The 24,765-nt window shown below is 53.1% G+C and overlaps 1 protein-coding gene across 1 annotated transcript; it reads left to right on the forward strand.

Annotated features, from left to right (window-relative positions):
• Positions 1 to 6,000: 6,000 nt before the first annotated feature.
• On the forward strand, positions 6,001 to 22,942 carry CARD10 (caspase recruitment domain family member 10). Its single transcript, XM_055809303.1, has 21 exons — positions 6,001 to 6,083; positions 7,985 to 8,203; positions 8,574 to 8,711; positions 9,043 to 9,368; positions 11,222 to 11,404; positions 11,760 to 11,915; positions 12,050 to 12,175; positions 12,348 to 12,542; positions 12,641 to 12,787; positions 13,546 to 13,661; positions 13,913 to 13,953; positions 14,643 to 14,760; positions 15,275 to 15,452; positions 16,264 to 16,387; positions 16,743 to 16,983; positions 17,648 to 17,717; positions 18,064 to 18,163; positions 18,649 to 18,807; positions 20,968 to 21,089; positions 21,730 to 21,845; positions 22,092 to 22,942. The coding sequence occupies exons 1-21, from the start codon at positions 6,077 to 6,079 to the stop codon at positions 22,297 to 22,299; spliced, it is 3,090 nt and encodes a 1,029-aa protein (XP_055665278.1). The 5' UTR covers positions 6,001 to 6,076; the 3' UTR covers positions 22,300 to 22,942.
• Positions 22,943 to 24,765: the final 1,823 nt, after the last annotated feature.

Here is a 24,765-nt window from a genome sequence, read left to right on the forward strand (position 1 = left end):
TTCAGACTGCTCACAGTCAATTTGCTCGTCTACATAACAGCATCTGAGCTGGTGAAAGTGATTCTCACTGTCTCAGTGTCTTTGACTTCAGCTGCCCTGCAAACACAAGGCAGGGTTTTTCTTCTGATCTGTCTTTGTTCCCATCCTAAGCTAGAGCTCATTCATATGAGATGGTGTAAATGTGCTTGGTCTGGGCAGCTGGCTAGCTTTGGGCAGAGGACCACTGATGAACCTGTAGTCTGCTGGAGTCTTCTTGGAGAAGAAGATGTCTCTTACCTAGGGAAACATGACATCCCACAAGGCTGGAGATGAGGCTGGAGCTCTGCTGGAGGGGGAATAGGAGTCTTTTGTTTGCTCTGACTAGGTAGGTGTCCACATACATGATGAAGGTTTTGGGAGACTAGGATGGAAATGGCATCTTGGTGACTGTTTGAGGTGGTCTAGGAGAGGACATAGGTGAGATGGAGAGGAGAACATGACTGGCAGGTGTAGGAGTGCAGAAGAATGGCTGGCTGTTACAAAACTTTCCAGACATACTGATTTCTGTTCTGCATAGTCCCGTCTTCCCTGTTTGACTTTTACTAATCCAGACTAATGACCCTGCTCATTTAACCCGCTTGCCTTCCTCTGGCCGCTGGTCAGCTACTTGTTTTATTCAGCCAGCCTGGACCTGCCGCAGACCTCATTCACTGTGACAGCCCTTATGCCCCAGGGAATACAAACAGGACTCAGGGGAGGTCAGATAGTCCATTTCCACCTGTTGCTAACCAGGCAGGTCTGGGACTGGTGAGAACACCCTAGTGACACTGAAACTAGCAGTATGAGACATGCTGGGAGTAACTGGAGCACTTGTGGCGTCCTGTAGGACTGCAGGCAAGTAACAGGGTCTCAATTCAGAGTGCTTGCAGGATGCTAACTGGGGACCTTGCCATTCTCAAGCCCTTTTTTCCAGGGTAGTGCTGAGGTCACATTGTGATTCATGCTTTGAATGTTGGTTTACACGCAAATCTACCCCAAAGTTATGTCCTGAGAGGTGGAAAACACAACTTCATATTTCTGTTTGTTGTCAAAGTTTCGAAGGGACTCTGTGCAGCACCGAACAGCTGGTTGAGATTGACGCGGTCACATTGACCTCTGGTGGCTGCAGCCTTAGCGTGCTAGGAAAGCACTAAAGAAAAGCAGGTGGGTTTGGTGAGCTCTTGATTGCTGCGATTAAAATGCAGATAGGTTTATTCCTTCTCTGGGCTCCATTTGCCATCGTGTTGCCTCTTGGACAGTCATTTCATTTCTGCTCGAAGCAGGTGTGATCTGCCCCCTCTTTGTGCGTACATCTTCAGTCCCCGTGGTTCTTACCCCTTACAATAAAATTCTGTTTGCACATGCACCAGTGAAAACCAAAGGTGGATCCTTTGTTGAAGAACTGATTTTACTCCCAGTTTCTAAACAGAGTAAGTCATACTTGGGGACAGCACGTAGTGCTCCCCTGAATATACTGTAACCTCTATAAGGTCAGTGTTTGGACCCTTCTTATGCAGGGGAGGGCAGACTTTAATGGTCCCCTTGCACAGTCTGATGCAGAAGGAGCCAACCAGACTGGATTCACAATGAGCAGTGAGATGGACTCTCAGTTGATGCATTTTCTGGAAAGAGAGGAAAAAAAAAAAAAAAAAGCTGGGACTGATCCCACAGGAAAAATGCTTTAAGAATAAGGCAACTGCGAGCAAGGCTGAAGTAGGAGCCAAGTCTGAGGAGATTTCCAGGCTTAGTTGTTGAGGTGGAACCCCTTTGTCACAGGCAGCTGGGCAGCTTTGGAGTATGTAAGTCCATCTCAGTGACTCGAATCCCATCATCCGGCTCTAATTCAGGTCTTCCTTGCCACCCTGCACACCTGAAGATGGAGAGGTGTTGCCAATACCTTACCAAATGCTCCCACATACTTTTGCCTCCTGTAGCTCCAGGCAATGGGTGTGTGCACGAGGGGGAGGAATGCTGAAGGAAATATTCACTTGTTTTGCTATCTCCACACACAGATACATGCATTTCCTTCCTGCCATGAAGGCCACTCTTCCCTTTTTTTGGGAGGGGGGGCTCATTCCTCCTCCCCTTCTGCAGACATCACCACCACCATGAAGGGAACAAACCACTGTCAGTGTGTCAGGACAGTCTTATCTCTGCTGTGAAAAGTGTCCGGGAGATAAGCAGGTAGTCAAAGTCTTTGCAAAGGTTGTTAATATGAACGCTGAGTTTATATTTTATAAAATATAATATATATTTTTTAAAAAGTGTTACTTTTCTGTGTGTTAACTGATCCAGTTGAACCAGTGCATGATCCGATTGGATCAGGCTGGAGTCAATAATCCTGTTTCACAACCTCTTTCATGTTTTCAGCGTTTGTTTTTGTTCCACACAGGAACAAAAACTGCTGAGGTTTTTCACAACACCAGATTATGTTGGGACAGCTATTGCAGGATGGAAGGAATTAATAAGGGGATTATTTCAAACTTTCTTCCGCAACCTGACTAAGAAGACCACCCTGAACCTTAGCAAACCTCCCCCCTGAAACATCTTTGGAAGCTGTAGGTCTTTGAAGATCATTGGGCTATAAGAAGAATAACATATTTTGATTGGAAAAAAAAAGGACCAAGCAAGAAATATATTATTGAAGATATTCTGACCAGTTCACATTACAGACACTGCGTGGGTAGACAGTTTCAGGGCAGGTTTGTAAAGATACTGTGATTCCCAAAACACAGGGCAGGACTTTACAAAGCATCTGAGCTCACCATCTGTAACCACAGCTTGAGCTTTATACTGACACTGTTTTAGCCACTCTATCAGGAATTCAACGAATTCCTTCCTCTCTTCCTTCCCCGCCTCAGACCTTCCTAAAGCTGTTTCCAAATGATGCAGTGCGGTGGCATAGCCAGCCCTGCCCCCTGCAGCGTAGCCTGGCTTGCCTCTGAGGGATCCTGGCTTCTTAGCACCCTTAGCCAGACCCACACCACAAGGTTCTGCAGAAGACCCAGCTGCCTGTCACACTCTGTGGACTATGTGTGCTAAGCCCTTCCTCTGGCAGTGGAAACAACGCATGGCTCACCATTTGCTGGCTTGTCATAGATTTCCTGTGTGAGACGGTGTGGCTTGGAAAGTTTTACTAGTGCAAATATTTTGATTATGATTTGAAAAAAACAAAACAAAACAAAACACAAACCACCCAACCAACGATTCAACACAAAAAATCTCACCCGAACACCCCAATGTCATTCCTAGTGTGAAATCAAGTGTGCCAGCACAAAAGTAGCTGCTACTAAAGCTATTTTGGTAATGCTATTTTGGAAATGTAACACCTGGCTGTGCTGTGAGCATGTGTGGTTTGGTGGGATCACACATCTCAGATGAACTGGGGATGTCTTCTTCAACTGCAGCGTCACTCCAAAGGGAGAGCTCTTCATCTCTGTGCCTCCAAACTCTGGCCAAAACCCAGGGATAGGATATATTCTTCCTCTTAGACGCTGTCTGACCTGTTGGGATCAGCTGCCCGGCCCAGAGCCTTCAGGGGTGGTCTGTTTGCTCCTGGGGTACCTGCCATGCTGAGACCCTCCATGAAGGAGAGCAGCTGATGGTGCTTGATGTGGGACCTGCTCTGTCTGATGATGTCTGTGTGCTCTGAGTCACAAAGCACCACAGCCACTGCCCATGGGGTCAGGGCAGATGGAGGGAGAGGTTTCCTTGACATCAGTCTTGAGTTCATCTCTTTCTGGGTGATTGAGAGAAACCAACCCTTGTTTTGGTGCTTTTATCATGACCATGAAGATCTTATCTTCTATCACCACATAATATCCTGCTCAGGAAATCTTTTCACTAGAAAGAGAGACCTGGGTTGTTTGCCAGAGAATAACTAGCAAGCAAAAATTGACATGCCTTGAGTCAGAACGGGTTCCATGCAGGCAGCCTTGTTTGTATTTGCTTTTTGATCACTCAACTGGATGCCTCTGGCTGGAGGTAAGGGCTGGTGACTGGAGCTGTGCCTTGTAACGGGTGGTCTTGGGTCAGCACACGCTCATTAGGGGGGAGCTGTGCAGCACTGGGTTTGCAAGGGAGGGGAAGGCAGCTGTTGGGACCCCTTGCAGGGAGGGTGAGTCAGCAGCAAATTCATACCCTCGGGGTGTCAGCCAGTGCCTGTTGGTTCAGATGCCATGTGAGAGGAGGTGGTTGCTGAAAGCCCTGCCTGCCTGTGTGTGTGTGTGTGCGCGCGCGTGTGCCTGGTGTTTGCTCAATGCCTGTGTATATTTTGCAAGAAAGAGGCTATGTATCTATGTGATGCTCTGTGCATCGCACATACAGCCTCAATTCTCAAATGGTGGTTGTGCTTGATCTTGAAAAGAACATAGAAGCATGAGGAAACCGTCTTCCTAAAGCCTCCCTTCCCTCAAACCACCTTGTGGAAGCTGGTGCAGGAACCCTGTGGGGACCAGAGAGGATGTGTCTGCCATTAGCCCTGGAGGAGTAACAAATGAAGATGTTCATTTTGGGCACAAGGGAAATCCTTTAGGACAGGGGCCCCAGTATGATTTCAGGGCCCCAGATTGTTTCATACTCCTCCCGCTTTGGTTCCTTCACTTATCTGAGAGAGGAGGGAAGGTTTCCATGCAGAGGTGAGTCTAGAAGCTGCAGTTATGGGGTGCTGAGGGCATCTCCCTTTTGGGAACACGTTGGCAGGGGCAGGAGCAATACAGGGCTCCTTCATGTTGTGTCCAGAGCCCTGGAAGGATGCACAACACTACTTTGTGCTACCCTGTGGGCTGACCCTGCGGCTGGGGGGAATCAGGTGAACTCCCATTTCTTATGAGCTTGATATTGCATTGGGAATCTCTTGAATGGAGCCTGTGCCGCCTGTCCTGGCTGCTGAGGTCTGAGGCTTGACATGGTTGAGCGTGATGAAGTGACAGTGGAATGGGATTGCTAGAGAAAATGAAAAACACCTGAGCCTTGGAGGAGGAGGCATATGATGTTGGAACTGAATCACAGTGTCCAACTCCATCTCTCTTAGAACCCTCCTAGTCCCAGTGGTAAGCACGGATTTGGGCAATTGGTTACCTGGCAGGGGTGGGGTTTACCATATGCAGACCCTTTCAGATGCTGTGTGGACACACAGATCCACTCCTGGGATTGCTGTGGCCACTTGGATCGGGGTGGGTGGAGGAAGGCTTCCTGGCATCTGCTCCTGGCGTGGGGGACTCAGTGCCTGTGGGGGACTCAGTGCCCGGTCAGGCTGGTGCAAGCCCCCGCATGCCCTGGGGTACCACTCAGTCACGCTGCCCGGAGGGTGACTCCAACCCAGCTCCACCCAGACACTACTAAGGAGGGGGCAGGGGTGCGGAAGAGAAATTAAGTCTGTGGGACCTTTTCTCGGCCTGGATCGGGCTTCTTTCCACCACCCTCATTTTCTGTCCTTATTTGACACCACCCCCCACCCCCCCCCCATCCAGAACCAGCCTTACATCTGGGGTGGCTAGGCTGCAATTTCTGGAGCCCTTGAACCAAAAAAACTCCTTATGCGCCTCTTCTCTGCAGGCAGAGTTGGGGAGCCTGTGCTCTGCCAGGGGAGACCGCCCGCCTCGGCAGCGCTGCGGTGGGAGGCCCGGCCGGGCACCCCCTGCCCCCGCCGGCCCGCCGCCAGGGGAAGCCGGGCGCGTTTCGGAAGAAGCCGGTGGCCAGCCACATCCTTCCGGAGAGCAGCTCCGTCCCGGGGCTGGAGGTGGGGGAGAGAAATACGGGACACGCGCAGAGAAAAGCCCTTCCGCGGCTCGCCCAGGTGAGGAGCACCCGCAGGGTCTCAGAAACCGGGCGAGGCCGGGGCAGGGACCGCCCTCGCCCCGCCGGTGAGTGCCGCCGGGGGCGGGCTGGGCTGGGCTGGGCTCTCCATCGCCCGGGGGCTGCCGGTTCCCTCCCAGCCGGCTGGAGGAGGGACGGGGGAGGGAAGGTGCGGCGGGGTGGGGAGAGCGCTTCAGACACACCTGCCGGGGCGGCGGGACGGCGGCGCGGAGCGGAGCGGGGCGCGGCCCGCCCGGCGGCGATGGCGGGTAAGGGGCGAGCCCCCCTCGGGAGCGGGTAACGGGCGCTTCTCCCCGCGGCCCGCGGGGGCGGCGCAGCCCCCTGTGGCCCCTCTCCCACGGGGCCAGTTGCGTCGCCCCAGGGCGGCCGGGAGCGTGGGTTTGGCACAGGCTCCGGGGGTGGTGGGCTGTTCGCTCCTCTTCTGCACTTTCCTAGCCACCTCCGCAGGGCTGGCTCCGGCTCGCCATTCCCCTCGGCGCGCCGTCGGGCTGGCCGGAGCGGGAAGCGCTGCCCCCCCGGCCCCGGCCTGGAGGGGTCGCCGGGCGGCTGAGGGGGGCGCCCCGGGCGGCGGGCGGGGCGCGCCGGGCGGCGGGGTGTGCCGGCTCGGCTCCCAGGCCCTTCCGCCGTCTCCCTCTCCGCCGAGCCGAGGGGCTGGTCGCTGCTTGGACAGCTGGCGTGGGTTTCTTGGCGAAGTAACTTCGATTTAAAATCCAAAGTCCGCCGCAGAGGAGCGGAGCTCAAAACAACGCAGCTTGTGTGACCTGCTGTTGCGTCCTCCTCCTGCATACGTATGTCCCTGTGGCAAGCGAGCTTGTCCCAAATGAGAGAGATCAGCTTCTGCAAGAAACAAAGTTTGTTTTCTTTATTCAACCTAGGACAATCCAGATCTGTGTTGGTATTTAGGCTCCTAAGTCCTTTGGCGCTGGAAATCAGACACTTGATTATCTTTTGTGGATTCAACAATTCTCTTTTCCCGTTACACTTCATCCAGCAGATCCTGAGCCTCTTGTATTTCTACTTGGAGGATTAATTTATGCACAGCTTTCTCAGCCATCCTCCTTGCTGTGCTAGGTGGCTGTCTGAAATAGTGTAATATCATTCTCACCCCAAGAAAGAAAGAAAAAAAACGCACCCCCCCCAAAAAAAAAAAAAAAAAAAGGTGGGAGGTTTCCTTCATGAACCGCTGCACTGCCCCTGGGGATGTTTGTGGCTGGGGTAAGGAAAGCTGCGCTTGATGCCAGCACCAGAGCGGTAGGTAATGGTGCACACTGGCGGGGAGAGATGGCTTCATGGTCTCAGAAGATCTTTGCTGTGCTCTGCCTTGCCAGCCAAAAGGATTTGTGCTAGCCTCTGAAGCAGATTGTATTTCTCAAGTGAAAATAGGTAATGCTGGTTGAGTTGATACATAGCTGGAAAGAGAGCTCCTTGCACATAACCTGCTCCATCACAGCTCGTAGGATGTAATGGAGCAAGTTCGCTACTGCTCTAAGGGTTTTCGGTCCATTGACTTCAGGTGTTCCCTCTTGCTTTATTTGGTTGATAGATGGATTCCCTTGTTGCTACATATTTCCAGGGCTCCACACTGATGTGTGGAAGATACATTGAAGGTAGGCTTCTGCAATTCCCGTTTGGTTTCACCTGTAGCCAACTGCTCCATGCAACGGTGCCCTCAAGAACATGTTTGGTCACCAACGCTTGGGGTGTGCACAGTCAAGTGAATCACCAGGGAAAGCCACCTTTCCAGCCCTAGTATGAGGCAGCACACGTCCCAGGTTCTGAAAACTCTTGGTCTTGAGAGTTTCCAGTTTGCAAGGAGGGGAAAAAAGGAAGATGTGCGATGTTTGGGGGGATTTAAAAATGCTTCAGGGATGAAGATAACATCTTCCCTGGACTTCCTACAGTATATGTTCCTAACTCCCTTATGCACCGCTTGTCTTCTGTGTATCTAAGGCCCTAAGTGGACACTGAAGATCCTGCTGAACCAATTTGTATGTAAAATGGCTTCTGATGTATCTGAGTCCTGTTTGCAAGACTGATGAATCATTTGCAGGATCATACCTTGACTCATGTTCTCCCATGCCTCCTCATGCCTTTTATCCTGTGCTTCTCCATCATTCCTCAGACTTTCTCTATCCTTTTATCCTCCCAGCCCTGGAGAATGCCCCTCTCCAAGCCTGCAGCCTCTTGGAGCAGGAGGAGGAAGAAGACACCATCTGGGAGAAGATTGAGAGTGCACGACATCAGCTGACCCGCTCCCTGAACCCGGCGAAGCTTACTCCATACCTGCGCCAGTGTCGTGTGATAGATGAGCAGGATGAGGAGGAGGTCCTGAATTCATGCCGATTCCCTTGCAAAAGCAACCAGACAGGTGGGAGAAAGCACAAATTTGCACTTAGATGGGCCTGGTTTGTGGGGACAGCCTGGTTTTGATGTGCAGTGGATGCTACCCAGCACGTGTTTATGTGGCCTCCTGGTGTCTCCCACTGCATTGCTACCTCGGCTTTGCTGCTCTCTGAGCTGTTCTGCAGCCAGACCTCCCTCTCACCCTCTGTGGGCTTCCCCCTGCGTGCACATAGATGAAGGCAGTATTCCCACCCCATTCCCTCCTGTAGCCATTCCCATTCTTGTGGATGGAAGTAAAACTGGTGGAGATGCTACTTCATATTATGAAGCTGGGCTATGCTGTTTTCTTTCTGGTTTGCAAGGAATTAATCCTAGCTCTTTGTCCCTTCTTCCAGGTTACCTGATGGACATCCTCCGGCGCCGTGGAAAGCGAGGCTATGAAGCCTTCCTGGAATCCTTAGAGTTTTACTACCCAGAGCACTACACGCGGCTAACGGGGAGGGAGGCAGCCCAGCGCTGCTCTATGATCCTGGGTAGGGGCAGGTGCTCCGTCTTCTCTTCAGCTGCTGCTTGCATGGGAAGGGTCAGAAATCTCTGCATGTGCATGCATAAAAACCTGGTTCATGCTACCAGTGTGTGAGGAACCCTGACAGCTCTGTGCCCTGGATCTGCTAGGGAGGGGGCCAGGTGTACGTGTGTGATGGACTGTTGTGCTGTAAACCTGTGACAAGAAGGGCTACAACCCTCAGGAGAGCTTGGCACCCCTTGGTGGAAAACAGAGCATTGAGCATATCTGCAGGCTGGTATTTGGCAGTTACCCCTGTCTCAGCAGCCAGGACCAGATTCTCCTTTGTCTCCCCCCAGATGAGGAAGGCCCTGAGGGACTAACTCAGTTCCTGATCATGGAGGTGAAGAAGGTGAGGGCTCAGCGGAAAGAGCACCTGCTGAAGGAACACCAGCTCCAGTTGAAAAACCAGGCATTGGAGCAAGAGCAGGCCCGGCTGGAGCAGCAGCTCAAGGAACTCCTGAAGGTGCAGGAGCGTTGCCAGCGGCTGAGAGAGGAGTGGGACTCCAACAGTGTGGAGCTGCTGAGGCTGAAGGATGAGAACTACATGATGGCCATGCGCTATGCACAGCTCTGTGAGGAGAAGAACATGGCCGTGCTGCGAAGCAGGGACCTGCAGCTGGCGGTATGGCTTTGGGGAACATGAGGGTTGGCCGCAGGAGGTGGTGGGGGTCTGACGACTGAGAGGGATGCGCACGAATGTCTGCACATGGTGGCCTGTGAGAGTGAAGGAGCTGATGGCAGGCAGGACATATGTTGGGGCATGTGCCCCTGCTCTTGAGGGGGAATGTGCCCTGCAGGGCAACACAGGAGGCTCTCCACTGCCCTAGGGCAGCTGCAGATACAGCACCTAGAGGAGACAAAACGGACTCCTCAGAGGAGCTGTCAGGGCGATGCCTTCCTCAGCATCTCTCAACTCTCAGCCTGGCTTTTGGTACTGTGAGATGCCCTGTCTGCTCCTGCATGTTCCTGCTGCCCTGTGCTGCCTGCTCCGCTGGCAGGCGCTTGCAGTGTGTCCGGGTAGTGCAGGCACACAGCAGTCAGCTGATTCTGTCAAATCTGAGTTTGTATTTACTTCTTCCCTGGGAAAGGGCTTGTGTTTTTCTAGTGAGGATGGTGGCTGTGCAGGCACCTGCACATGAGGCACTGGGCATGGGCATGCTGCCTGGAGCTGCCCAGCGTGCCTTGCTGCTCGTAGGAGTGTTTTGGCCCAGACTTCACCTCCCCCTGCCGCTCCCCACCACCTCCTTGTCTCCCTCATGACGTTTGGGAGATTCATGCCCTGCATACCTGAAGGAATTCGTGATGCTGCATGCCAGCTGCCAAGCTCTCACCTCCAGCAAACTCACACCCATTTCCTGCCTGGGCATGGACAGCCCTACTTTGAACCTATTAATAACCCAATTTCCTCAGTGCTCAGCTGTCTCCTGGCATTTCCCCTACCAGTCTTGGTCTGGACCTCTCACAGAGCCCCACAGTTACATTTCATTCCTCATTCTGCTCTGCCGGTGCTGGGATCCTCCCCTGCCTTCTATCTGGTATTCCTGCCAATGCCAGCTCCCCTGGGCCTCCTCTGAGCAGGGAAGTGAATTGCTTGTGGGTGACTATGGGGTAAAGAAATCACCCTGGAAGCAGGGTGGGCCACCAGACCCCCTCCTGACTCCAGGGTCCAGAAGTGTCTGGTCTCTGAAAGTCATTCTAGGTCTTTTGGGCAGATTTACAGAAGTAATCCTGTTCCAGAATCTCTCCTTGGCAATTGTGGCAGTGCTGCTTAGTGCTCAGTGGCTTTGTTAGGTTTCCCCTGCCCTCTTTGCTCTCAAAGCCTTACCTGGCTGTGAAACTTGGGTTCTCTGATCAGACTCACCAGTTGTCACAGTTCTGTGAGGACCTCCTTTACTCCTAAAAGTAACTGACCTCCTCTGTTTCTAGTGACATGTCGGTGGAGGAGTGTGAGAGCAGGCCAGGGTGTGACGATGCATTTGTGGTACCATGCAGCCTCCAGCAGCTTGAGCCTTAAACACTTCCCAGGCCAGAGGTGGTCTCCCCACACTGAATAGCCTCCAGTGGATTTTTCTACTGCAGATTTGGTTTTCAGCTGTTCTAGGAGCTGGGAAGCCTTTAAGATACAGCTGCTGGCCTTGGCAGCACACCAGAGGTCCCTGGTCCACCCACGGTCAAGGCCAGCTGCACTGGGGATGCCCCTAGGCACCAAGAAAGTGGTTGCACCAAGAGAGGATCCTGAGACTGACTTTGCTTATGCAAGTGCATCTTCCTCCTTTGCCCTGCAGGGAAAAGCTTTTGTGCGCAGCTGTGCTAACCTTGGCCCAACAGCAGGATACTCCTTTGCCCAGTTGCCCAGCCCTGGCTTTCCTTACCTCCAGACCCTTTTTCTGCCCCGCATCCTCTGCTTCACTCTCCTGCTAAGGCAGAGGTGCAGAGCTATGTGTGTCAAGACTATGTTTCTTCCCTGGGTTGCAGGTGGATCAGCTGAAATGCAAAGTGACCAGCCTAGAGGAAGAGTGCAGCCTGCTGCGGAAACAGGTGTCTGTGCCGCCCCAGCGAGAGGCAGAGGAGCGGGGCCACCCCGACACCGTGTCTGAGCTGTGGGCTGAGAACCAGCGACTCACGGCATCGCTACAGGAGCTGCAGGGCATGTTGCAGGTACCTGGCGGGGCAGGGAAGGCTCCAGGTTGCCTCCTTCCCTGGGGCAGCCCCAGTGCTGGTGATGTGAGCACTGGAAAGGTGGGTGAAATCACTGTCCTGCTTGGCCTGTCCCTTCCTCTGAGCATATTTCTTGGCTGTGGTGACTGCCGTTGCTTCTGGGTTGAGGTAGCGATGGGCCCTTGTTTCCAGCTCTGTGACTCTTGGATGTGCTTACAAGTGTGACTTTGTGCCTTGGAGTGTGCATTAGATTAACGTAGGAGGATGATGACAGTTGCGCCAGTCTGCTTGTCATTGTCCTGGTCTGGTGCTCCCTCAGTGCTTGTGGTGCAGTGACAGTACCCTCACTCTCTAGACGCCCGGCGAGGGCCCAGTGCCAGGCTCTGAGCAGATCCTGCTGGACATTCTGGAGCACGACTGGAAGGAAGCCCAAGATGACCGGCAGGATCTCTGCCAGAAACTCAGCTCCCTGCAGAATGAGCTGCTGTGGGCCGAGGAGCTGAGGGATAAGGTAGAGCATTCATCACCACCCCCATCACTGCCCCTGCACACCGAGAAGGGCCTGGAAGAGAGGGGAGGGAGGGGACTGGGAAGCCACAGCAGTCACTTCTAGGAGGGCTAATGCTTGCTGCTTGCTGTTGCCAGTACCTCCAGGAGGTGGAAGATTTGCAGCTGAAATACCGGACATTGCAGAAGGACTGTGATCTCTACAAGCATCGTATGAACACAGTGCTGCTGCAGCTGGAGGAGATCGAAAAAGAGCGGGACCAGGTAAATTGCTCTCCCTACAGCTCTCCACCTCCCAGCTGGACCACGGCATTTGTCTCTGCTCTGGATACCCCGTCCTTCCCCAGTGGATCTTCTCCATCCATGCAAAGGTGTGAGATGGGGATTAGTAGTGCAGTTCTTTGCTTTTTCTCACTCTCAGCCTGGCTTCTTGCAGGCAATCCAGAGCCGTGATGGGGTGCAGCTACAATACTCCCAGAGCCTGATTGAGAAGGACCAGTACCGCAAACGCGTGCGGGCCCTGGAGGAGGAGCGGGATGAGCTCCTAAGCAAGCTAAGCCAGGCAGAAGGGCTGAACAGCACTCTGGAGGCACAGCTGCAGCGGTGCCAAGGCAGCCGCAGTCTGAGCAAGGTGAGGGTGGCTAGAAAGAAGGGGGACCAGAGAAGGCAGAAGGGTCAGGACTGATTTCTGGGGGGCGCAGTGGGGTGATGGAGTCCCTTCTCTCCCAGATGTGCAGCTCTTCCTACTCCCTCTGCTCCAACCTCAGCAGCACCTGGAGCCTTGTAGACAACTCTACCAGCTTTACAACTGGACTTGTGGATCCGCTGGGGGTTTCTGTTATCCCATTCCCAGGGGATTCGGCCATTCAGAGCATGGTGAGCACTTGACCATGAGAGGCTGACCCTCAGCTGAGGGCAGTGGGGACCCATGCTGCTCAGGAAGGGCACAGAGGCATCTGAGTGGGTTTGTTGTGGGGCTATGACTTTGTGGAAGACGGGGCATGGGGCTGTGTGTAAGGTGGGGCAGATCCCAGGTGCAAAGCTTTGTTCTTTCAGTCTCTGACAAACTGGCCAGCGCCGCACTGCTGCAGTATGTATGCAGCACTCAGCTGGGTAGGAAAGAGGGGGAAGTGAAACTCTCTGCAGCCCATATGACACCCTAGAAATCAACAGCCTTATGTAAAATGTTATCCTACCCAAAAAGCTGTTTAATCTACGCACGCTGGGGGAGAAATCCTGGCTCTTTTGAATCCTGTAGCAGCATTGTATTCTTTTTACGGGAGCCAGGTTCTTTCCTTTGACTCTTTGAACTCATCCTAAAGCACCCTAAGATGGGCAGTTCCACAGGTGTGTGGTGGCTAAAAGGGAGATAGAAGGACAAAGCTGGGTATTCTCTTCATCTGTTCCTACTCCTACAGCTTATACATTGCAAAAAGATGGGGATGCAGTGTCATGCAGCTCCCTCTGTGGTCTCTCCTTGGGAAAACAAGGTGCCCCTGGGTGTTTGGAGGGATATGGATGGTCCCTGAAGAGTCATGTGATACCTGAGGAGCTCTTTGTGACCTGATCTGAAGGGAGGGGAGAGGTGGTGCTGGGTGTTGGTGTTAGCAGACATCTCTCTTTCACTGCCCAAGGAGGTGACTCCCGACAATGAGAAGGATATCAACCGCCTTTCCACCTTCCCCTTCCCCCCTTGCATTGGCTCCATCCTTCGTCGGCAGCGGGAAGATAGGTGCATGCCCTACAAAAGGTGATTGCTGGGGGCTGCTCCAGTCCGTCTCCTTTGTGGGGCTTTTGGGGCCCAGGGAGAACAGGCTGGAAGGGGAGGGGCGAACCTGGAGTGGGGGCTGAGAGTGGGAGGGCTGGCTAGCAGCTGTGTGCTGGCTGAGCGGGGGGCTTCTGTGGGGTGGGGGAAGGTTGTGGGGATGGGATTGAGAATGGGATGCAAACAGGCTTTGGAAAAGCTCTTGCCTCACAGATCCCATTTTGTCTCCTTTGTAGCTTGTCCTGTGGCTCCTTCAGCAGCATGGAAGATGCAACAGGTACCAGGGTGGGGGCTTTCCCCAAAGGGTGTAGCTAAAAAGAAGTGGTGGTTGTGCAGGGAGGGGTTGGACAACTGACCCTCCCTCATACTTTTGGTTTGTGCAGCTCACTCTGAGGGCTCTGTATCTGTAGCAGGGTGCTATGGACCCATGCATCCCCATGTGCCTTACCAGGCACAGCAGCTGGAAAAGCTGGGTTTTCTTCTGCAGAGCAGGCAGCTATTCACATCAGCTCTGTTTAATTCATGGAGAGCGGCATTGACAGATAATTTGATGTGAAGCTGGGGGAGCAGGTAACAGAATAGAGAAATGCTTTTGCCTTGGGTTGTTACTGGATATTCCCTTCATCTGCTGCTACCTGGGTGACGGGTTGTAAATCTGGAGTGGAGCTCCTGGTGCTGGCAGGTCCTGTGGTTAGTGCTGGTGGCTGATGTCTGGGCACATCTGGGTGGTCCTGGCTGCTGCCACCTTCTGTCTGAAATGCTGATGGAGTGAAGATTTGCTTGTTCTCAGGAGGCATGGGAAACTGTCCAGGAGGGTGACTGTTCAAAGCCTCCCTGAAGCCTCGATTTCCTAGTCAGATGCTAGAAGATGCCCAGGAAGGGTTGACAGACCCTTGCCACCCCAATAACATGAGCTCCCTGTAGTACTCGGAGAGGTGATGTGCTCCCTCTTGCTCTCTTCCCTAGGCAGTGGTTTTGCCAGCACCTCGCTTGGGGCCTTCTCTTCTTCCAGCAGTACCTATGCCAGGGTGAAGTCAGAGATCTGCTTGTCCACGCTTCCCAGCCGTGAGGAGGTCACCAGGAGGTTACTGTTGCTCTCTGAGCTAGGCACACCGAGCCAGCTGCCTGGGGGGATGTTTTGTGGTTATGCGGGGACCATGTTTGGGAGAGACATCCTTCCTTTCTGCCTCCCCCCTTGCAGGCTTTTTCTCGCTAGTGGGAGAGGAGAGAAATGAAGATGCTATAGTTCTTGCTTCCTAGCAGGACTTCCAATGTTTTGTGCTGTCCCATTTGTCATGGCAGGGGTGGAGATGTTGCCCTGGGCTGGGCACACATCTGTCTAGGCAGGGACAGGACTGTGGGAGCCCAGCTTGGCTTCAGTGTTAGGGCTGGTGGGATGGAAGGGGCTGGTGTGATGGAAGAGGCTGTTGGGGGTTTGTGAGCTCCGTGTGCGCCCTGGTGATGGCTGTGAATCACAAGCTCTGTACCACAACGCTTGGTACAATAAACACCCTGTAGCTGGACACAAGGCATGGGGAACCGGTTCTTACAAAAAGCAGCAAACTTCAGTTGCTGGACTTAGCATTTCTCTTTGCCAGGTCACTGGTGGTGCAGCTCGCTAGCATGGGTCACTCCAGCAACCCCTCACCCCAGAAGAGCCTCGGAGCAGACATATCCATCCTTGGAGGGAACAGAACAGGGATTTATGTGCAGTGGGTCAAACCAGGCTCACGGGTTGAGGAAGCAGGACTCAGGGAAGGGTGCCGGCTCATTGAGGTGAGTCTGGGAATGGGCTCACTTCGTGGGTTTGCAAGGCACCTGGAATGATGCAAGGAGTGTGGAGTGATCCCCAGTGCAAGCTGACCTCTACCCAGCTTGAAGGCCAGCTCCATTTCTCTTGTTTCCCAGGACTGCTCCCTGCCTAGAGCTTTAAGCAGCACAAACACCCATCCAGGTCTCATGGCACTTGAGCGTACCTATGCATGTAAAAATGCTGAGACCTTCTGAAACACTTTCTTCAGCTGTGGGGAGGGGAGAAACAAAAAGGAGTCGTGCAATTAAGACAGCAGTATGGCTGTGTCCTTAGGGTTGTCTGTCACCTTGTAGTATTTCAGGGCAGTTTGCATCCTGCACATGCCTGTTGCAAAGCAATCAATTCTGAGGCAAAATTTCTAAGGCCTTTGTGACCCTCCTGAGCTATAGAGAATAATTGCTCTGAAGAAAGCTCCTGGATGGAGGGAAGGGCATTTGTTTTGGCAAGAATGACACCACTTGAAATACAGCTACACTACTTGAATTAATATCCCACCTGTAACTGAAAATAAATCAGCTCTCCTGCCCCCACTCCCACACGCATTCATGCGCACACATTTGCTTTCACAGCAGACTGGGTGGTGGCTAGCAGCAGGTGTTTCAGAGGCAGAGGGGGGACCCAGAGGCAGACTGAGGATCCCTTGTCCTCAGGTAGAGCTTTCCCTGGACCTGCCTTGCTCTGTAACATCTCTTGTTTAACCCTGCTGGGTGAGGGAGCTGAGTGGGGAGCCTGCTTTTCCAGCCTTTAAGTCTAACAGTATTGGATCCTTGCTAGCTGAGGGTGCCGTCACTGAAGGAAGAGGTGCTTTCCTTGGAGAACTGCACACGGGAGGTTGCCTACCTGAGCCTGCTGCATTGGGATGAGCCCTCTAGCCTCGTCTTTCAGCTGGACCTGGAAGGTAAGGCCCTGGTGGCTGGGTCATCTTTGAGCCTGAGCTCTCTGCCTCCATTTCCAGACCCTCTGCCCAGCCCTGGACGTAAATCTCAGTTATCTCTCTCCTCTCCTGTTTGGTCCTAGGCCATCATGTCTGACACAGGGGTTGGCCGGCCGTAGCTCCGGTAGCTTTCCCTGTCTGGTGCGACTTGTGCATCCTCTGAATTACAGGATGGAGGTACAGACCTTCTGTCTGTTGGCCTCCTCTGCAACCCCACCCCAATCTGTAGCATCACAGCTGTGCTGGGGACTTGGCTATCTTATCAGCGATGGTTGCTTCCTGCGTTCCCACCTGTGGTGACCTATCTCTCCTGCTCCAGGATACCAGCCTCTGCAGGAAGCTCTGGAAGAAGGAAAGAAGTTTTCTGGAGACTCTTTTTATGTACGCACCAACCTGTCCCTCCTGGAGCTGTCAGACCCTTATGCACTGTGTGTGAAATGTCGGGAGATCCTCCATGTCATGGACACTATGCACAGAGGGCGGCTGGAGTGGTACTGCTCCCGTGTTGATCCCTTGACCATGCGGGACCTGGACAAGGGGACAGTGCCCAACTATAGCAGGTAACCAGGGTGAGGAGGAAGCCAGGGGGTACCTGGGGTACCTGTCCCATTTATCTGTGGTGAGCATCCCCTAGGAGTCCCGAGGGGTGCAGACTGGCCTCTTGATAGTGTGGGCTACCCACGGCTTGTGTGGGGGACCAGTGTAGTAGTGTTTGGGTGCCTTGAGAGGATGGGAGGTTGATTGAGGGCTTTGATACGTCTGGAGAAGATGAGGCTGAGGGGTGACCTTACCGCATCCTACAGCTACCTGAAAGGATGTAGCGAGGTGAGTGTTGGTCTCTTCTCCCAGGTGACAAGTGGTAGGACAAGAAGAAATGGCCTCAAGTTGTGCCAGGGGAGGTTTAGATTGGCTATTAGGAAAAATTTCTTCACCAACAGAGTTGTCAAGCACTGGAACAGGCTGCCCAGGGAAATGGTTGCATCACCATCCCTGGAGGTATTTAAAAGACATGTAGATGTGGTGCTTAGGGACATGGTTTAGTAGTGGACTTGGCAGTGCTAGGTTTATGGTTGGACTCAAAAGATCTTAAAGGTCTTTTCCAACCTAAATGATTCTATGATTGTATGCTTCAGTAGGTCTGTGGGCGTTGGTGAAGAGGTCACAGCAGGTTACAGTCTCTGGGGGCTCTAGAGCTGCTTGAGTGCAAGCTCTCTGTCTTTTCAGGGCTCACCAGCTTTTGAAGATCCAGGAGAAGGGCCAGATGCCTGGGCAGCAGAAGGGCCACAGAACTAATGTAAGCCGAAGAACCTAGCAATGAGAGCTCTGTGTGTGCACCTGTGGCCACCCCACCACCTCAGCATGCAATCTGCCCCACTCTGTTGGTAAACCAGCTCGTACAGAGGTGGCAGCTGGGTTAGCAAGCAGAGCAGGGGCTTGTAGCCCAGGCAGTGTTACTGCTCTCTGGTTGCTTTCCTACCCCCTCCCCACCTCCCAGACTGCACCTGACGGGGGGCAAACCTGGTCCCATACTTTCTACGTGTGTGCTCCATCCCCTTTGCCCCAGTGGGTGCTCTGCAGCCAGCTCTGTGTGTGTGTGTTGGTCTATGCTCTCAGCCTTATTGCCCTCACTTTCTGCTCAGCTAAAGAAACGAGCCTTGGACCAACTGCGCCTAGTGAAATCCAAACCGCAGAGGAGCCCAGAACAGCCCCCTCAGCAGCTGTGGCTGGACCCCTGCTCAGGTGAGCTGTTACCCCTGCACCTGCCCCATCACCCTTGGACACCCAGTTGTCCCTTGTGGGCACTGAAGGGACACTGCCATCTGGGATGCCTCAGTGTCTCTGCCCACAATACCTCTTATAACTCTGCTAATGGGATTTTGGGAAGCCTGTGCATATTTAAAGTCCCTCTTCCTTTTCCCTGGTTTTCTGGGGCTTTCCATTGCTTCTGTGGTTCTTGGGGTCACCTAACTTTTTGTGGAGAATAAACTGGTGCATAACTTGAGGAAGTTCCGGGAAATGGGTGAGGTGTAGTTACAGCCAAGGTATCTGCCCATGAATGAGTGTTGTAACCAGGGTAGGATCTCTCCTGGGACATAGGATGGTTGGCAGGTGCCTCCATGAGTCAGGATGAGGGGGTGGTACAGGGAGAATGGGATAGTCCATGGGCTGGTGACAGGCTGGTCTGTGTTGTCACCTTTGGCTTTCTCTTCGTTCCTGTCTTCTAGACCCAGATGTGAACCTGAAGCCTTACAGCTTGGTGCGCCCTGTGGTGGTCAAGACACCCCGTCCTGTGGTGCTGTCACCTAACTGTCTTGCACCACGGCTCATCAGAAACCTGCTGGACTTGCCCACTTCTCGCCTGGACTTCCACGTGTGCCCAGCAGGTAGGCAGCAATGAGTGGTCGGCACGTTCTGTTTTGGGAGAAGTGAAGTGCACAAGCCTCCTGCTTCTGAGGTCTGCTTTCCCCTTTTATTTCCTGCCACTTCTTAGGCATACAGTGAGAAGCTAAGATATTGCTCAAAGAGGTAACTTCTGTGGAGGCCTTGGTCAGCCCAATGCAGGGAACAGATGCTCTTAGTCTTGGAAGTATGAGATGTAGTCTCATGGGACTCTTGGAAAGCACATGAGGTGCCTCTTCAGTGGCTAAGTGCGGAGGTCTCTGTCTTCCCAGACAATATCTATTGATAGGTCACCTTCTTGGGCTGAGTGTCTGCAGAATGTTCCCTCCTGTTTTTAACTGTCTCATCCCTTTGGACCACAGGGAATCCTTCTGGTCTCCGGGGGAATGGGGATCCTCCCTCTTCCCTTGAGTGGGTGTTCGTGGCATTGCCTTGCTGCTCTGGGTGACTTCCCAGAGGTGAAGCCCCTGGCTGAGGTACCATCTGCAGGTTGACTTCATACCAGCTCTTCCTCCCCAGGAACGGGAGGATCCAGCCTTAGTGCTGCTGTCCCCTTCCTTCTGCCAGCAGTGTGAGGCTGACACGCCACTGCAGAGGCTGCTGCGGAAAGGGCTTTTCTCCCATAGGGAATTTTCACAAAGGACAGCTTCTTTCCTCCTTCCTCCTCCCTTCGCCATCTCTCTCCTTTCCTTGTGTTTAGAGTTCTCCCTTTGCCAACTGCAGGACTGAAAAATGAGTCGGTATATTTTTTGGGGGAAGTGGTGATGGAGGTAGTGAAAAATCTCTGGTCTGCTGGAGAGAAAGTATAGCTCTGAAACTTGGCCGCTGGGCTTCTTATGAGTGGCTTGGCCATATATCCTGTCCTACTGAGCCCTCTGCAGGGTCCCCCTCACATTGCACGGGGACACGCTTCGAAGCCATTACTGTGGCTGGGAATTTACACTGAGGGCAAAAACTCTGGTCTCCCCTGTCAGTTTTGCCTGTTGCAAGGGAAGGAAGGTGATCTGGGATCCCCGAGCTGTTTGTTTTCTTCGCTGCCTGTATTTTCCTTTGGAGAACTCCCCAGCCAGTGCAGTTAGTGTAAGTCGGCTGATCTCCCACAGGAGCCAGTGGCCCCAAAGGAAACAGATGGCTCTGCAGAATCCAGCTTTACCTGGGAAGGACCTATGCCACCAGGCAGAGGATGCCCAGCAGCCTGGGGCTTGGAAGAGTCTTCTCCTAAATAAATTATTTCTATCTTAGGGATGAGCAGCTTCTAATAGCCTTATTAGGTTCCCTGCTTAGGTTTCAGTGGCACTGTGGGCAGCTGTCTAGGGCAGCACGGTCAACAGCCCTAGACATCTGCCCACAGTCTGGTAAAGCCTGGCATCTGCTTAAGCCAGCCACACGGGGCTGCGGAGCCTGTGGGTCTCAAGTGAGGTCTCTGTGTGTGTGTGTATCGTAGCATCTTCTTTTAGGAGTTACCAGGGGCACCTGGCGATTGTTGTTTTGTCCACAATGGACTTCACTGTCCTGCCAGCTCTGCCCTCGGTTCTCTGTCTCAGCATCACCTCTCTGTTGCTGTCCTGCCTGGCATTGGCTTGGCTGTTGGGTGCTGTCCTTCTGCCTCTGAGCAGGGGGAGGTGGCTCAGGCTGCCCCCAACAAAAGGAGGTTCAACTTGGCCCCCATCTTCCTCCCGCCAAGATGCACACTCCTCTTGCTTCCCCAGCTCTGCCTGCTCACTGGAGCCATCTATGACCCCATGTAGCTCACAAACCCTGCAGAAAATCTACCTGGAAAAATAAAGCAATTATTTTTATGCCATAGTCTGTTACAGAGTGGGGAGGGACAATGTGGCAATGGGGAAGGGGGTATAATGGCTGTGAGCTGGCTTAGGCTGCTCCAGTACAGCAACACAAGTGCTGCTCTTGCCCTGCAAGGTGTCTTCAGCTGTGATATCTTGCTTGTTCTGTATGCAGAAAGCTGCAGGAGATCCATGCCAACGTGTAATGTTGTATAATTAGACTCACTCTCCAGAATCCGTAAACGCTGAACTTCATAAACATCAGCGCAGCAGTAAATGTGCGGGATCTGTGGTGGAAAATATGTGCAAGAGGAAGAAGGGGCTGACATCTCCTTTTTCATATCTCCTCTTGGTTCACAGAGAAGCTGGCAGAAGGGGAACCCAGCGCAACCCCTGATCAGGAGCACCCTGTGTCTAGAACTGCGCCCCAGGGCCAGAGGGAGAGCAGGCGAATCCACATGATCCGGGAGGCAATGGAGAAGGTGCTGAGCTGTTTGGTGTGGAGAGAGAGGGCCAGGATGGGGCACCCCATTCAGATTGGAGGAGAGGAAGGGACAGCTGAACAGGAGAAGAGGAAGGGTGGGGTGGTGATAGAGAAGCAGCTGCTTGCTTGGGGACTGTGTAGTTTGGAGGGTGTTTTAGGTTCAGGTGCTGTGAGGTTGTGAGGCAGCAGGTACAGACTTTTTCCCTGAGTCTTTGTGGAGCTCAGGTGAAAGAAATGGCAACTGAGGATTCTTAGTGGAGGTGGTGGAAAATGCCATATGCAGAAATGACCTCCCTGCTCTCACGTTCCTCGTCTTCGCCAAAGCAGCAACAGCTTTGCTCAGAGCAGACAGATAAATGTGGAGCTGTTGGTGACAGCGACGACAAAGAGGATATGAAGATGGGCTGTAGCTGAGTGAGGGGTCTGGTGGGCTCTTGGGTTGGTGATGGAGCGGGTGACCCTGTTCTTTAGTTCCCTCCTTCCCTCTTGGCACTTCCCGTAAATCCCACATTTAATGGAATTACTATTGGAAAAGCAATGATATTGCACAGTATGGGGTTTGATTTAATGTAACTGTCAGGGGCTGGGGTTATTTTTTCTCCATTTAAACCAGTAAATCTATTCAATTTCCCTTCCAGAATAAACACTGCCTGCTAGAGCTGGGAGTTCAGAGTGTGAGGGATCTAATTAAAAGTGAAATATACCCTATTGTTATCCATGTCGAGGTCACTGAGAAGAATGTTAGAGGACTCAGGTAAGAAAAGACGGAATGGCCTGGCTGATGGGTATCGCGAGAGGAGTGAGAGGCCCTTGTCACTGTTCAGAGGGAGAGACAAGGATCAGGATGAGAGCACTTGCTGTGTGTGTGTTTGGGTTGGCTGATGTGAGGGGAAAAAGGGCAGGAGAACTGACGTTGTGTACATGTGAGGGAGTTCCTGGGTGGTTTTGCTACCTCATCTCTCTATACCAAGTGTAACTCTCATCCTTGTGTTTTCCTCAGGAGCTTGCTGGGGAAGGCAGGCCAGCGGGATTCAGAGGTGCTGAAGGTGTGCCGTGGTGCAGAGCAGGCTCTCCACACTCTGCCGTGTTCCTGGGCCCGTGTGGAGCCCCACGCCTGGAGCCACACTGAGGAGCTGCCCAAGGTGGTTCGGGGATGCATCTTCCAGGAGCAAACTCGCCCGCTGTGGATTGAGGAGGGTGATGACTGAACTGGGATAGCAGCAGGCACTGCCAGCTACTGTCCCCAAGAGCGGTTCTTGGAGGTTCCTGCCTTCCCAAGCTCCTCCAGATAGCGTGTTCTTCCTCCCCAAGGGTATGCCAGCAACAAAGGCCCCCAGGAGTAGTGTTTCTGGTCCTCTTGAGGCCACCAAGAGCTGGGGAGTAACACATGCTGCCTCCCCTGTCTGAGCTTTCTGTGTTTTATTGGAGAGACTTCTTCCAGTGACATGGTGGAAACCACCATCATGGGCTGTTCCCCATCACCTTGAGCTGCCTTTGTCTCTGGTATGTGGTCAGATTGCCAGATGGGGAATGTAGGGGAACTGTGTGGGATTGGGCTCTGTAGGAGCATATCTCTCACACATTTGGAGCCCTTATCCCATCACCTTCATCTGCCCTGCCCTGTGGCACTGTGTGCTCCGGGTGCCCTCTTCCCATCTACCTCACCTCCAGCCCCACAGCGCAGGGAGCACGGCTTATGTGCTGACACCTGGCGTGGCTGGAGTGACACTAAGCTTGCAACAAATCCTCGTTTTACAGGAGCTGTACTCTTTATTGCTTGTAAATTATTAATGGTGCCTTTTATTGGCAAACAACATATAAAGGAGAATTAAATACCATTCATAATGGGAATGGCAGGCTATGGGCTTTTGTGTTACTGAGAAGGTTCAGGTAATGACAATGGGGTATTTTTCTCCTTTAGCTGAGACCCAGCTGCCCAGTCCTCCAGGGGAAGGAGGGAGCACTGGTTTTGCTGTTGGGAGAGCAGCAGTAGGTGTGGGGAGAGGATAGGCTGAGTGTGCCTGTGACCAAGCCCCCTCGCCTTTCTACTCCTCCCCTTCTTCAGCCCCTTGTCTCTCCCCAGTGCTGATGTTGGCCAGGTTGCTTTAGAAAAGCCAGGGAAAAGCTCACTTGATGTGTCTGGCTGAGGTCCCTAGAGCTTCACATCCCTCCGTGCCCTGGTTATTGTGAAGTGACAAGCCAGCTACCTTATCCTCCTGGGGGACAACTGTGAGACTGAGGTCAGCCATGCTGCCAGCAGAGTGGGGTCAGTGCTCCTCCGATGGGGGCTGTTCTCACCCTGACATGAGGCTGGGTGTGGGTTCAGGTTCTGACAGAAGGAAGGGGGAGGGTTAGCGTAGCAGCAGCCCTGCTTCCCTACCCTAGCACAGTCCTGACTCCTAACCAATTGCCATTATCAGCCCTGCTCTAGGGAAGGGGTGCCAGGACACCCACACTTGGAGAGGTGGTGGTAGGTGGTCTTTCTTGGGGCATGCAAGGGGAAAATGGAGTCTGTGGCCCTGGGAGGCTCCATGGGGCTTGAGGCCAGACAGGGCTGAGCCCACTGATCCTGGGGTCAGTGGGAGATGGGCAACCAGCACCAATCAAGTCATCTCTGTGTCCTCCTCGCCCCTGCGATTAAGGCACTGCTAGTGCCATGCACTTTTGAAGCTCTGAGTAAAGATTAGCTTGCTGATCTTCATGGGTCCCCTGTGAGGTGTTATTTCAGGCTCTAAACCAGTTGCCTGTGTCTTTCATGAGGACAAGAGTGAAGGTAGGAAGGAAAGAAAATGAAAAGATTTTAACCTGCAGTCACTAAAATGTAGAGCAAAGTCCCAGCTCTGCCCTGGAGCGATGCAGCTCTCCTCCCAAGGAAGAGGGAACTGGTGTAACACATGGCTCCAGATGAAAGCTCCCAAATGACACGCACTCCAGGGGATGCAGCCTGAGCATCCAGGCACAGACAGCCCCCTGGGAAGGTGCTTGCCCTGCAGGCAAACAAAATGAGACTCTTGTTGAGCTGATGAGAAAAGTCCCAAAGCCAGCTTCTATCCATCCTTACATAGATTTGGAGGTTAGAGTTTGCATCTTTGCAGGGAAAAAAAGTAGCACTTGAGTATCCAGGGAAAACACTCTGTGTGGCACTCTGATTTGGGGCCTGACAACTTCTGCCACTACTGGCACTGGGAACCATCCCCAACCCTATGGCCTAGGCTGGGGGTGGTTAAGAGCAGGCCTCCTTGTTTTGGGTAGTCAGGCTCTGCTCCCAGCTTGGTGCTTGCTAGTCCCTCTCAAGTAGACAGCTATCCTCCAGCACCTCCCTGGGCCGTTGGTGTTGTCAGCTGGAGGGGAAGGAAGGCAGAAGAAGGTTGCTGGGAGGCAGGTTGGCACTGCTGAGCTCTGAGCAGCAGGCAGCACTGCCTCGCCTGCTCCCAGGCTTCTTCCAGGCCCTGTCTTTATCCCTCTTGTCTCCCCTAAGGCTTTCAAAATCCAGCCTCAACTCGTTCTGGACACGGGTGAGAAGCAGGGCAGAGGGCTCCAAGGCATATGTAAATGACCCTCCACTGCCCTGTAGACCCCAGCTCACCTTCTTTGTACCTCTGGGGGGGTCACTGCCTGCTTGGAGGAATGAGTCACAGGTTAGGTAATTGGCAGAATGCAATTAGCCAGCCTGG

This window comes from Falco peregrinus, chromosome 6, assembly GCF_023634155.1.
Source record: "Falco peregrinus isolate bFalPer1 chromosome 6, bFalPer1.pri, whole genome shotgun sequence".
NCBI classification, from domain to species: Eukaryota; Metazoa; Chordata; class Aves; order Falconiformes; family Falconidae; genus Falco; species Falco peregrinus.